The sequence below is a fragment of the Camelina sativa genome, chromosome 9 (genome assembly GCF_030686135.1).
Source record: "Camelina sativa cultivar CO46 ecotype springtype chromosome 9, ASM3068613v1".
NCBI classification, from domain to species: domain Eukaryota; kingdom Viridiplantae; phylum Streptophyta; class Magnoliopsida; order Brassicales; family Brassicaceae; genus Camelina; species Camelina sativa.
In genome coordinates this window covers 23,509,437-23,523,262 of record NC_141888.1, presented here as the reverse complement: position 1 = coordinate 23,523,262, position 13,826 = coordinate 23,509,437, and the positions used below count along the sequence as shown (strand labels likewise).

Below are 13,826 nucleotides of genomic sequence, written 5' to 3'. Positions count from 1 at the left end.
ACAGATACAACTACACAAGCATATATGAAAAATTCATAAAACCATACACGTACAGAAGATAAATCCACAACATATATAATACAATTGGACCTCAAACTGATGGTAAAACATATAGAGACGTGGAAAACAATGAGGTATGCTGTGTGCAGAAGAGAAGACTGCATTTGTTTGCATTGTTTCTTCATAAACTCGAGCATATTTGATTTTCACTAAGGAAGACCCAATGGAGGAGCTGCGTTTCCATCATCTTTTTTTTGTCGTTTAGGAAGGAAAGAATCGCAACAATGGCCTGTAGCATGGTAAGAAATATAACGAAAACAACAGCAAACGATGACAGACAAGTCCATGGTGACTCAAAGTGTGTGTGCTTAAAGCCTGCCCATAATCCATTGTACCATTTTTTGGTGTACTCGTTCACTCCCTTAAATACATTGTTTAGGTAACTTGTATGTATTTCAAATAGAACATCTTTACTGATAGATTTGAAGAACTCGGATACCTCACTATTGCTACCAAAGTGATTCTCTATGATGAGCTTTTCGTTTCTCAAGAAAGTTACATCTTCCTCGCCATCTAGAAGGCATCCCATGAAAACTACGTAGCTTGTTATGTCGTTGGAACTGTCTGTGTAAAACTGTTCAAAGGCAACACAGTTGAGGAAGAATGAGCTGATGAACCCATCAAATCTTAACAGTGGTATCTGAAGCCTGTTTTTCTTTAATTTTATATCTAATATGGAATCTTCTTCTTCAATCCTTCTTAGCCTGAACTTTATCCCTTGAAGGCGAAGTCTTTTTGCCGACAATATCAACGGCACTACCCCTGTAGAATCTGAGGAGGATACTTTTCCAGAGTTACCCTCATGGAGTTGAACATCTTGGGATGATGTTGTTTCAGATTCACCCACAGATCTCATGTTAGGTAAGAAGGTCTTACGGATGAGGTCAAGAAGATGTTTTGCCTGAAAGTTTCTGTGTTTCTCCCAATAACTGCCTTGTTTATCTATTGAGCGTTTGAAGAACTCAAACGCTATCCTGTTTAGATCACCAGGGAGACCAATCTTGGATTTTACATACAAAGTTTGAAGAACAAAAAAAAGGACCTGATTTTCCAACAGTAGAAGATCACTCTGAATGGACAGCAGAATCCAGGGGATCGTAAAAAGTGGATCATTTTCCTCGTTCAGTCCTATGTTGCTAGACACGATAAGAAATAACATGAGAATGAAGCACCCATCCAAAACCATTAGAAACATTAAACTGTGTTGTTCCTTGGGTTCCAAGTCGTCAACCCTAAGCTCCTCAGAATTAGATTTCCTTATCTTTTCTTCCGAATCAGTTACAGCTTTCACCAAGACATTTTCATCCACTCCATTCTTTCTTGCCTCGTCTAGGAAAAGCTTCAGAAATCGAAGCTTGTGCTGTTGAATCATTTGCAGGTGCTTTTCCCCGTAGTGATAAGGACCAATAGAAACAACTTTGGGCTTATAGGCTTCGGGATTCATTGCTACGAAGCTTTCAGGGACTCTGAAGATGCAACAAGATTCCTTACCAGCTGATTCCAAGAGAAGCACTGGTTCCTTACATCTTGAAGATAAGTAGTTTCTGAGCTCAGTTGATATAATACAACTTTCTGTAGGTAGTGGTGATAGAGGAAGAGAAGCTTTATCAGAAAGTGATGAAATTATTTCCGTCTTGTCTGCCATGATTTAGTTCCACTACAGGATCCTGCTTTCCTGAGTTAAGAGACAAGATCAGATTCAAAATCAAATCGAGATTTTGATTCGAGTTAAAGCGAAAAATTTACTGTTGTGAGGGTTACCGTGAGCTCGTCTAGAGCATCTCCATTAGCGATGATATAATTGTGACATCTCTATTCGGTAAAAGATGATTAAGTGGCAGAAGTAGAAAATAGTTGTTTGGAAGGAAAAATGACTCAAAGTGGTTGACAGTTTGACCAAAAACAGTCAGAATGATGATGACCGGAAAGTAGTCGCAAAGGTAATGAGCCAAAGTCTCGAGAGCAAAAAAAAAAAAAGGTGAACTGTTTTGAGAAAGTTTGAAAATGCTCAAAAAAGTAAAAAGTAAAAAGTAAAAAGTAAAAAACTTACCTTGTTAGAAAGAGGGTAATATATACAAAATTTTACCTATCCTGTGCTAGGATATCATATCATGCGGACGAAGTCGGGTCGTGTTTGGATCATTTCGAAACACTTGCTTTTCACTTATTGCTTTTTTTTTAATTGCCAGTTAGCCGACAAACTAGTCATGTGCTAGGGCCTAGGATACCATGTCATTCGTACGAAGTCGGGCGTGGATCATTTTGAAACACTCGACTGCTTTTCACTTGTCGCTTTGGTTTAATTGCCAGTTAGCGGACAAACTAGTCATGTTCTAGGCAGAGCCGTAGCAGAGAATTATGAGGCCACAAACCCAAAAACATATTTACGCCTGTTAAAAAAAAAAAAATGAAAACACAAATAAGTATGAGTTTTGGGAGTCGAACTCGTGACATCTTACTCTCTTTTCCACTGCTTATACCACTAGGCTAAACAAAATTTCTGTAAAATAGAGCCGAATTTAGACTATATAATTTGCGGCCGCAAGCTGATGCTTCATCAACTTGGGTCTTGGGCCGGTTCTGGTTCTAGGGCCTAGGATATCATGTCATGCGTACGAAGTCGGGCGTGGATCATTTTGAAACACTCGACTGCTTTTCACTTGTCGCTTTGGTTTTTTTTTTATTTTTTTTATTTTTATTTTTATTTTTATTTTTTTTGTTTTTTTGTGCACCCACTTGTCGCTTGGTTTAATTGCCAGTTTGCCGACAAATTCGTCTTGAGACTCAGAATGACGTCATGGTCGTATAGGATCAAACACCGAAAATCTCCTTGGAATCTCATTATTTTGTTCTTTGGACCATAGATTAGATTTCATCTATCACATGTGTAAGAATTAAAGTTTTAATCACTAGACCAATAAGATTAATTTAGCTATGTTAGAACCCCTGGGTTAGAACATATGAATTCACGTTATTAAAAATAAAAATTCATTTGGCATATGAATTTATGATAAGTAAACCCGAGTTGTGTTTGAGAATTGGTGATGTTTTATAATAATTTATGTTAAAATTTTTAATAAAAATGATAAAATTTTGTCTTCATGAGTTTACCGCAATTTTAAAAGGGGCATTTGCAAATTTTTTTGTTTCTTTAGCTTTCTGCAAAAATATTTTTTTGTTGTCTATTTTCAATAATACATTCTTCTATGTAGAAAATGATTAAATTCTAAATTCTAATATCTAAATACTAAATCCTATACCCTCTCAAAACTATATCATAAATGAACCGAAAAAAAAATCTAAAACTTTAACATATTGTAACTGTGTATAAAATGGCAAAAATGAAAATATTCAAAAAATAGTATTTAAAAAAAAAATATTTGCAAATCGATATTTCTAACAATTTCTCATTTTATAAACAATATATATTATAGTTTTGTATTTTATTTTGTTTTCCTTTTACTAATAAGAGTAGAACTATACATATATATACATAAGTGTTAGGTCCACTCCAAACACCCAACTAATTCCTAGCACTTTTTTGAACAAGGGACTATCGTCGAACAGAATTTTATCGGTAATCGTTAGTTGGGAAGTCAATTCCAACACTAACGACACATTAGTTTATTACTAATTGAACTGTTAAGTTATAAAAACGTTGGAAGTTTAAGAGGTATATTCGGTCCCGAGAAAGGTAGTACTAGCCCTGCAAGTTCGGGTTCTCGGGTCAGGTCGGGTCGGGTTTCTCGGTTTTTTGGTTATTCGGTTATTTAGAAAAATGTTTGAAAAAACCCGAAATTCATTTCAGTTCGGTTCGGTTCGGGTTTCGGGTAATTTGAATTTTGGAAAACCCACCGAACTGAACCGAAAACCTGTATTTTCATCACTTATGCTGCCTAATTCATGTTTTCATCACCTAAATGCAACTGAAATCATATCCTTTCTACTCAAACAAGTCATCATAAGTTCATCAATATCCAAATCTAAAAAACTGAATCACAAGCAAAATATCCAAAAAAAAAACAAACCAAGTCATAATCCACCATTTGATCTTAGAATAGAGAATAGAGAGTTAGAGACTAAGTAAAAGAGAAGTTTGGTCTCCATGGCTCCATCAACATCCTCCATCAACATCCTCCACCGTCTTAGTTGCTGCAATTAAAGATAAAAGAAGTCAGCCATATATTGTATATCATAAGAAAGATTGACAAACATCAAACTTTCTTACCCAAAGACTCATGAAAATCCAGTTCATCCAACATTTGAACCAAACTTGCAAGCTTCTCTGCTTGGATGGTATTTCTCAGCCATTGTTGAGTACATATGAGAGCTTCAACCATGTGAGGAGATAGACAACTCCGGAAAGGATCCAAAATCCTTCCACTTGTACTGAATGCCGACTCTGAAGCTACAGACGACACTTGAATGGCAAGCACATCTTTTACAAGCTCTGACAATGTTGGAAACTTATGACTATTGCATCTCCACCATGATAAGACATCAAAATCCATACCCAAAGGGTTTCTCTTTCTTGGCACACGATTCTCCATCAAGTAAATGTCAAGCTCACTTGTAACTACTTCATTTACTGTCTCTGTTTCCATCTCTTCATACAAAGAATCTCTGCTCTCCAAGTCATCATCATCATCCTCGAAAAGGAGACTTGTTTCAGGCACATTCTCACTTCGAGTTCCTGTACTTTCAGCTTGAGAATGGGGACTGAATCGCTGCACATACTCTTCATACATATTCTTCATCACTTTCCGAATTGAACTTCTTAGATGATTGCTCTCTATACTGTCCTTTCCATAGAGCTTATCAAATCAGAGACCAGCAAATTGCATCTTGTTCCTTGGATCAAACACACTTGCGATGATCACAAGTGGATTCATATTGATGATGCCATCCCAATACTTCTCAAACTTAGTCCTCATCTCCTTTGCTGCAAGCCGTAAAAAAACATCCTCATTGTTGCTCAATGTTATCAAACATCTCTCAATATGCACTATCTCATGGTAACATATTGTAGATGTCACCGTTTTAGTGGCTGAAAATGCTAAAGTGCAATTGAAGAACATCTTTAAAAACTTGACTAACCGCTGCACTTCATCCCAGCCTTCTGAAGTTGGAGGTCCAACCCTTTTAGTTTTACGGTCACTCCCTTCTTCTTGCACTTCTTCGTCGAAGTAATCATTGTATAGCTTGTCCTCTGCGAGTAACTTCTCAAAAGCAACCCTAAATTTCAATGCAGCAGTCAACATGAGATATGTAGAGTTCCACCTAGTCGCACAATCCAAAGACAAGCTTCCTCTACTGCATTTACCTGTCTCAACCCTCAACTGAAATGATTTCAGTCTGTCCCCTGATGACCTTACATACCTGATTGCATTTCTAATGCCCAGAATGCTCTTATTTACCTTTGCTAAACCATCCTTGACTATCAAGTTCAGTATATGCGCACAACAACGCATATGGATCAATGAACCATCTCTGACTAATGCGTCAGGCCCCATCATCCTAAAAGCATCTGTGAATTTCCCAAGTGCTTTATCATTGGCCTTAGCATTATCCATTGTCACGGTGAATACCTTTTCAATGCCCCATTCTTGTAGACATGCACTCAGATGCTCAGCGATGGTGTCCCCTTTATGATCTGTCACAGGCTTGAACCATATAATCCTTTTATGTAAATCCCAATTCTTATCAACCCAATGAGCAGTCACCACCATGTAGCTGCAAGCAGTTGTAGGAGCTACCCATAGATCAGTCGTCAAAGACACTCTCTTCTTCTCGGCGCAAAACAAGTTCTTCAATGCAACTTTCTCTCTTAGGAACATAGCATATATGTCTTCTGTTGCTGTCCTCCTACAGTGAACTGTGTACATTGGAAGCATATTTGCACAAAACCTCCTAAAGCCTTCTGATTCCACAAATGCAAATGGCAACTCAGACAAAACAATCATCTCATTCACTGACCTCCTAAACAATGCTTTATCATGCTTAACCGCAACAACTGAAATTGCACCAGTGGTATCACTTGCGAAAACCTTCTGTTTATCACTCTCCTGATATGCCTTGTACAACTTGCATCTATCCAGATGATTCTTCATGGAGCTTGTCCCATGTAACTTAGTATCACAACCAATCTCTTGGTTACAATACCGACAGTAACTGTAACCTGCAACATCATCTTTCTCCAAAAAATGTTGCCAAACCTCAGCCCTATGAACCTGCTTCTTCTTCTTCTTTGCTATCTTCGGATGACCTTTACTTCTTGATCGACATGTATCTGTTCTTTTTTCTCCGACAGATGGTTTTGGTTCTGGGTCTCTAACTTCATCTTCTTCACCCAAAACATTGGTTGTGTTTTCGTCTGATATAGACATCTACACAAACAAGAGTACAAGACATTATAAAACAGTTGAGTTAAAGCATAACCAAATGCACAAAGTGACAATGACAAAACCAAATGCACAAAGTGACAATGACAAAACCAAATGCACAAAGTGACAATGACAAAACCAAATGCACAAAGTGACAATGACAATTTCTCAGTTTCGGAGACCCACATGGTTGGGTTTGAGACTCAAAATCTAGGGTTAGAGTTACTCTAGGGTTAGAGTTACAGAAATCTAGGGTTAGAGTTACAATGTCTCCGAAACTGAGACATTGTAAAATCTCTAACAGAAACTCAATCCCTAATTCCCAAATCAAAAGAAACTCAATCCCTAATTCCCAAATCAATAGAAACTCAATCCCTAATTCCCAAATCAACACAAACTCAATCCCTAATTCCCAAATCAAAACAAACTCAATCCCTAATTCCCAAATCAAAACAAACTGAGAAATTTTACCTTATGAAACGAAGAGAGATGAAGAAGACGAAGAAGACGTGAAGATGAGGAGAAGATGAGGTGATATTGAGCTTCGTTAGTGGCTATCGGTGGTCGTGAGTCGGTGAGAAATTGTAAGAGAGAGGTGGTGTCGGGCTGATATTAGGGTAAAAAAGATTTAAGAGGTGTGTTAGGGTAAGCTTATATAGGTAGGTTAAAATCTCGGTTAACCGATCGGATAACCCGAAGAAAACCGACCCGAAGTGATACCCGAATCTCATTTGAAAGCCTTCCGATCGGTTTCTCAGCCATAACCGAAGTTGAACCGAACCGACTTTTTTCGGTTTGGGTCGGGTTGGAAATTTCGGATCGGGTATTTATCCCAGGCCGAGGTAGTACCATCAAAATATTCATTCGTCGGGATCCTCATGATGAGGTAGGCGACAAATTTGTGGAGAATGTATTATCGACAACCAGACTATAAGTCAATAACCGTTAACCGACTGTCTTAGGAAAACTATTATTTAAATTTAAACAATTCAAGATAATTTACAAATAACTTTAAGTAGTTTAAAATGAAATCTAGATAAATTATTAGAAACTAAATTTCATATATCAAAATGTTTTAAAATAAGATTAAAATTTTTATGTGCACGTATTATCGTTAGCGTATAGTTGTGGTCCCATTAGAGTCATAGGGTCTGACCTTACAATGATCTAAGTAATTTGATCCATAACTAGACGACCTGTCAATCAAGCGAATCCGGTTCGGTTTAGATTGACCCGAAAAAATTTCAAATTTATATTTTAAAGGTATGTTTTACCCTAATAAAACTAATTTTTTTATTTTATTTTTTTCAGATTTCTCTTTGAAAAATATATATATTTTTTATTATCTTATAGCATTTCTTACAAAATAGTGAATTATGTATAAATTTAGCCAATAAAACCACTAGTATTCATTAAAACACAATTTCATTTAAAATAAAAGTTTAAAACCAAATAAATTCTTTAAACTCATATTAAACAAAACATAAAATCTAACTACATTATGTTGTAGAGCAAATAACTGAATCCGCTTCAACGCCTTCCAAAATTTTCTCATCCTTAAGTTTTATATATAAAAATTAAACTAAAAATTTGTTGAATTTTAACATGTATAAATCATAGAAAATATTACAGATTTAGTTTTTAAAAAAAAAATAATAAACAAATAGAAATAAATATAACATATAAATTCATCCAATCAGGAAAAAATATTCTTTTAAAAAAGTTGACCCGAGTACGGTTAAGGTAAGTTCTAAAAACTCTTTTACTTTAACGGATTTAGTAGGAAAACCCCACTTAAACGTACTGTATATAATTAATTATTTATACTTGAACCCAATATTTTTCAGGACTAGACCGGTCTACATATTCTGGCCCTAGTTAACATGTCTATGAGATTTGATTATTACTAAAATAGAATCCGATATCGGAAAAGATAAAAATATTTAAACAATATGTAAGTGTGCAGCAATCTGTTTTCTTGAACTAGTCTTTATATGTAAGTTAGATCCAACACTAATATAATATTAAAATTAAGATTCATCTTCTCAAAAGTGGATTATCAAGATATCCATTCTTATAAATTTCATAATTTAGATGTGCAATTTTTTAACAAAAAAAAATAATTTAGATGTGCAATCCTAAACATGAAAAAAACTATACTAAGAATCCAATATCGAAAAGAAACATAATTCTTTAAACAATATATAAAGAATATGTGGCAATTTTCCTTTCTAAAAATAAGTTTTGAACCCCAAACACTAAAAACACTAAAAAGTACTTCCTCCGTTTTTATTTAATTGTTGTTTAAGGGTTTCTTACAAACATTAAGAAAACTATTAAATTTTTAATTTTACCTTTTATTAATAAATTTTATAATGTTGTCATTAATCAAAACATTAAACCAGTAGGAATAAAACTAAAATAATACACCAACCATTTGAATTAAAAATATAAAATAATAATTATTATAAAACAAAATTTAAGTACAAAACGATAAATTATCCCTCTATTCGAACATGTGGTTAGACATATCAATTATAACAGCGGCCCATCGCTAAGCATGGTCATAACTTATAACGACCCTGAACCTGTATCGTGTCACATATTATAGTATTATACCAACAACTCATAAGTACGATGTTAAATTGTTAATTAATATATTTTTAAACTTTAATGCAAAGCGCAGAAAATCATCTAGTTATTTATAATAAAACGGGAAAAATGTCATAAAAATCTCTAACTTTTAAATTTGGGATGTTTTAATCACCAACTTTCAAGATGCCATTTTAATCACAAATTTTTCCTTGACTTGGTCATAAAATAGCAAATTTTTGTTGACCAAGCTGTTTTAGGCACGTCGTTTATTCTCTGTTAAAGATCTCAAAAACAGAATAAAATTATATGTTATCTGCTACCGTTTTGCATAAACGACCATGTTTTTGACGCTAAAAACAACATCTTTTACCAAATTGAAAAAACTAAATTCCTAAATCAATTCCAATTTCACAAATCCATAACCTTTGAAAGCAATCCCAAATGCTCTCTACACATCGATGGCACACCACACTCACCGACACAACCAGATGTGTCAAAACTTGAACTTGAACTCATCGAAACAGAGAGATTGCATAAGACATATTGGTATTATAGAAAGAATTTGGAGTTTTTTTTAGGGTTAGAGATTTAATAAACGTCGTGCCTAAAACGGCGTAGTCAACAAAACTTTACTATTTTATGGTCAAGTCAACATAAAGTTTGTGATTAAAATGGCATCCTGAAAATTGGTGATTAAAACATCCCAAATTTGAAAGTTGGGGATTTTTATGACATTTTTCCCATAATAAAACTGCACCTTGTTGTGTTTTCTCTTGCAGAATATCATATGCTTTCATTGTTGTGTGTAAAATTTTGGTTTTCCTGACTTGTTTTCTCGGCAGGGCCGGCTCAAACTTTTCTTGCACCTTGTGCCAAATTTTTTTTTTCTCCTAATTTACAGGTCTTATTTTTAGATTTTCAATATTTTGGGGTTTTTTTGTCAAAATATGAAACATTGAAGAGCCTAAAAACCTTATAATTTTTTCCAAAATATTGTGACATGGTGCAAATGCACTTTGTGCACTGGGTCATCACCGGCACTGTTTCTCGGTGACTTGGCATTTATAGTTTTATACCAAATAATTGCACCTTGTGTATTAGTATTTACTATTTAGTATGACAGTTTTATTATTTACTGTAGAGAAAAAACAGACAGAAAGAAAGAATGAAGTGACTCATTAAAAAAGAAAAAAAAATGAAGTGACTCGGGGCATCCCTTATTCGGCTATGGATTCGTTAAAAACTTTTGTTTGAAGAAAACAAATACTCCCTCCATTTCAAAATATATGATGTTTTAAGTAAAATATGTAGATTAAAAAGTATTTATTTTTAACAAGTTCAACCAATCAGAAACAATACTGCATAATATAAATTACTAAAGTAATTTTAAAGTTTCATAGAAACTTGAACATCCTATATTATGAAACAAAAAATTTCTTTAAAACATCTTATATTTTTTAAAGAGAGAGAGTATAATTTTACTTGCTCTTCACTCTAGTTTACACGTTTCTCTCTCAGTCTCTCACCTCTCTAGAGTAAAGAGTCAACAAGAGTCAACCCTCACCTTCATCTCAACAGTAAAGTGAAGGGAGCATAAATCACGGTTCAACTAATCCTTCCCTCACGGCGGCTCGAACCAATCTAGATTTATATATATTTTAAATTTGAATCCGACCTTGTCTCGGAATCCAGGAAATCATGGCAGACAAGACTGGAAAAAATTCAGACTCTTCTTCTTCTCAGCCTCAGTCTGTATTACCATCCACATCAACTCCTTTCCCACGTCCTTCACTAGCGGAGTATGAAAATAACATCTTACATTATATCAATTCGAAGGTAGATTTAGACACAACTAGACGTAAGAAACCAGTGCTTCTCTTGGAATCAGCTTGTAAGGAATCTTGTTGCATCTTCAGAGTCCCTCAAAGCTTCGCAGAAATGAATCCTGAAGCCTATAAGCCCAAAGTTGTTTCCATCGGTCCTTACCATTACGGAGGAAAACACCTCGAGATGATTCAACAGCACAAACTTCGATTTCTCCACCTTTTCTTAGACAAGGCAAGAAAGAATGGAGTGGATAAAAATGTCTTGTTTAAGGCTGTAATTCATTTGGAAGAAGAGATAAGGATATCGTACTCTGAGCAACTTTGTGAAACATCAGAGGAGCTAGTGTATATGATGATTCTAGATGGGTGCTTCATTCTCATGTTGTTACTTATCGTGTCAAGAAACATTGAACTGGATGAGAGTGATGATCCAATCTTCACGATCCCCTGGATTCTCCCGTCTATCGAGAGTGATCTTCTCCTCTTGGAAAACCAGGTCCCTTTCTTTGTTCTTCAAACTTTATTTGTAGAATCCAAGATTGGTCTCGCTGGTGACCTAAACAGGATGGCGTTTAGCTTCTTCAACCTCTCAATGGATAAACCAGAAAGATATTGGGTGAAACACAGAAACTTCAAGGCAACCCATCTTCTTGACCTCATGCGTATGAGCTTCGTACCTAACATGGGCTCTACCTCTATGGATGAAGACGAAGATTTCCAACTTATAAAGGGTGAATCTGGAAAGAAATCATCCTTAGACTATACACTGATTCTGTCGCCTACAAGACTTTCTCTCCAAGGGATAGATATCAGGTTAAGGAGTGATGCAGATTCGATGATAGATATAAGACTAAAGAAGAACAAGCTTCAAATACCACTGTTAAGATTGGATGCGTTCATTAGCTCAGTCTTGCTCAACTGCGTGGCCTTTGAACAATTTTACACCAAGAGTATGAATGACATAACTAGCTATGTAGTTTTCATGGGATGCCTTCTAAACGGTGAGGAAGATGCCACATTATTGAGCGATGACAACCGAATCATAGAGAATTACTTTGGCAGCGAGATTGAGGTATCACAATTCTTCAAAACTATATGTAAAGATGTTGTGTTTGACATACGTAGAAGTTATTTACGGAATGTGTTTGCGGAAGTTAACGAAAAAACCTCAAAATGGTACTCAGAGTATCGAGTTTATCTACACTCACCATGGAAGGTTCTGTCAATTTCTATTAGTCTTATTTCTTCCTTGCTACAGACCATTTCTGCCATTTTCTTCTACCTTAGCGACATTAACATCCGCCAAAACCAATGATGGAAACCCAGCTACCATTTTGTAACGTCCTGAAGGCAAATCAAACATGCTCGAGCTACGTACAGAAAAATCATTGTTCCATTTGTTTTCAGTTGTGTGTATTATATTTTATTTATGTTGTGTTATTGCTACTTACAATTTGGTTTTATGATTTTTTCTTATATATTTATGTAACTAGGATGTAGGCCCGTGCGTTACCGCACTGAAAATTTGAAATGACTAATATTGTTAATTTCACATTTTGAGTGAAAACTTTATGGTAATTCTTTAACTGTATAGTATAAAAGTCATAAATAATGACTAAGATTAATCAACCAAATTAGTTAAATAAATTATTTGTTTTATATATAAAAACGAAAAATCGATTCAGTGACAATAAAAAAATAATGTTAAAGATATATAAATTTAGGTTTACTGAATCATACTCAAATAATTAATTTTGAAAGATATTCACATAAAACAAAATTTAAATCATTATTCTATCGAAATTTATAAATAATAATAAGAGAATCAGGGATAAAGAGCTCATAGCTGCAAGTCTGCAACCAACCAAATTGACTAAAAAGATAAATCTATGAAAAATTAGAAATCACAATTAATTACCTAAATTAATACTTGGAAGAGATGATTAATACGAGTTAGATGGAAAACGACACCAAATAAAAGTTAGATGAATGAATCAATAAACAAAACAATCCAATTTTTTTAACAAAGATGAGTGAATCAATGTTGATTAATAAATTGAAAGAAAACAATACTCCGAATTTTTAGATTTGGAGGTGTTAAACACTACTCAAAGAACAAAAACTCTTTTCAAAGTCTATAAAAAAAATGTATATATATATATATACAAAGAGGTGTGAAACAAAAATGTGTAAAAACTAATAAATGTGAACATTGAAAGCTGGGAGTACGACGAAGAAACACAATTGTCGGATCAAAATATTGCAACTTTTAAGATATTAACAAATCTAAACAGTTAGATGAGAAAATAAAAACAATCTCATCTGTTATATTTAAATTGACCCCTAAAAGTGAGTTTGCTATAATATATAAATATATAAATCTTTGAAAAAATAGAAATCACAATCAATTACCTAGATTAATACTTGGAAGAGATGATTGATGCGGGTATAAATAGAAAACGACACCAAACAAAAGTTAGATGAAGGAATCAATAAATAAAACAATCCAAATTTTAACGAAGATAAGTGAATCATGTTGATTAATAAATTATAAAAAAATAATACTCATAATTTTTAAAACTTGGAGGTGTGAAACAATACTCAAAGAGCAAAAACTCTTTTCAAAGTCCATAAAAATCTGTATATATACAAAAACAAAAAGGTGTGAAAACAAAGATGTGTGAAACAAAAATGTGCGAAAACTAACAAGTGCAAATAGTGAAAGCTAGGGGTGTGACGAAGAAACACAATTGTTAGATTAAAACATTGCAACTTTATATAAACAAAGAGGTGTAAAACAAAAAGGTGTGAAAACAAACGGGTGCCAACATGGAAAACTGGGGGTGCGACGAAGAAACACAATTGTTGGATTGAAACTTTGCAACTTTTGAGATCATTAACAAAGGGTGAGATCATTGATAATACTCAAAGAACAAAAACTTTTTTCAAAGTACATAAAAAT

The 13,826-nt window shown here is 34.3% G+C and overlaps 1 protein-coding gene and 1 pseudogene across 2 annotated transcripts; one reads left to right on the top strand and one right to left on the bottom strand.

Moving 5' to 3' along the window:
* Positions 1 to 203: 203 nt before the first annotated feature.
* LOC104711187 (UPF0481 protein At3g47200-like) lies at positions 204 to 2,314 on the bottom strand (annotated as a pseudogene). The gene is made up of 2 exons (XR_015565528.1): positions 1,822 to 2,314; positions 204 to 1,735 (listed from the first exon to the last, which is right to left on the bottom strand). The product of XR_015565528.1 is annotated as a UPF0481 protein At3g47200-like (transcript).
* An 8,422-nt stretch (positions 2,315 to 10,736) lies between these two features.
* Positions 10,737 to 12,179, top strand: LOC104715356 (UPF0481 protein At3g47200). The gene has a single exon (XM_010432770.1). It carries the CDS (start codon positions 10,737 to 10,739, stop codon positions 12,177 to 12,179), a length of 1,443 nt encoding a protein of 480 aa, XP_010431072.1.
* The last annotated feature ends 1,647 nt before the right edge of the window (positions 12,180 to 13,826 follow it).

Excerpts from the sequence above, each read along its gene's own strand:
- LOC104715356 (XM_010432770.1), top strand. The coding sequence starts at position 10,737 with ATGGCAGACAAGACTGGAAAAAATTCAGACTCTTCTTCTTCTCAGCCT.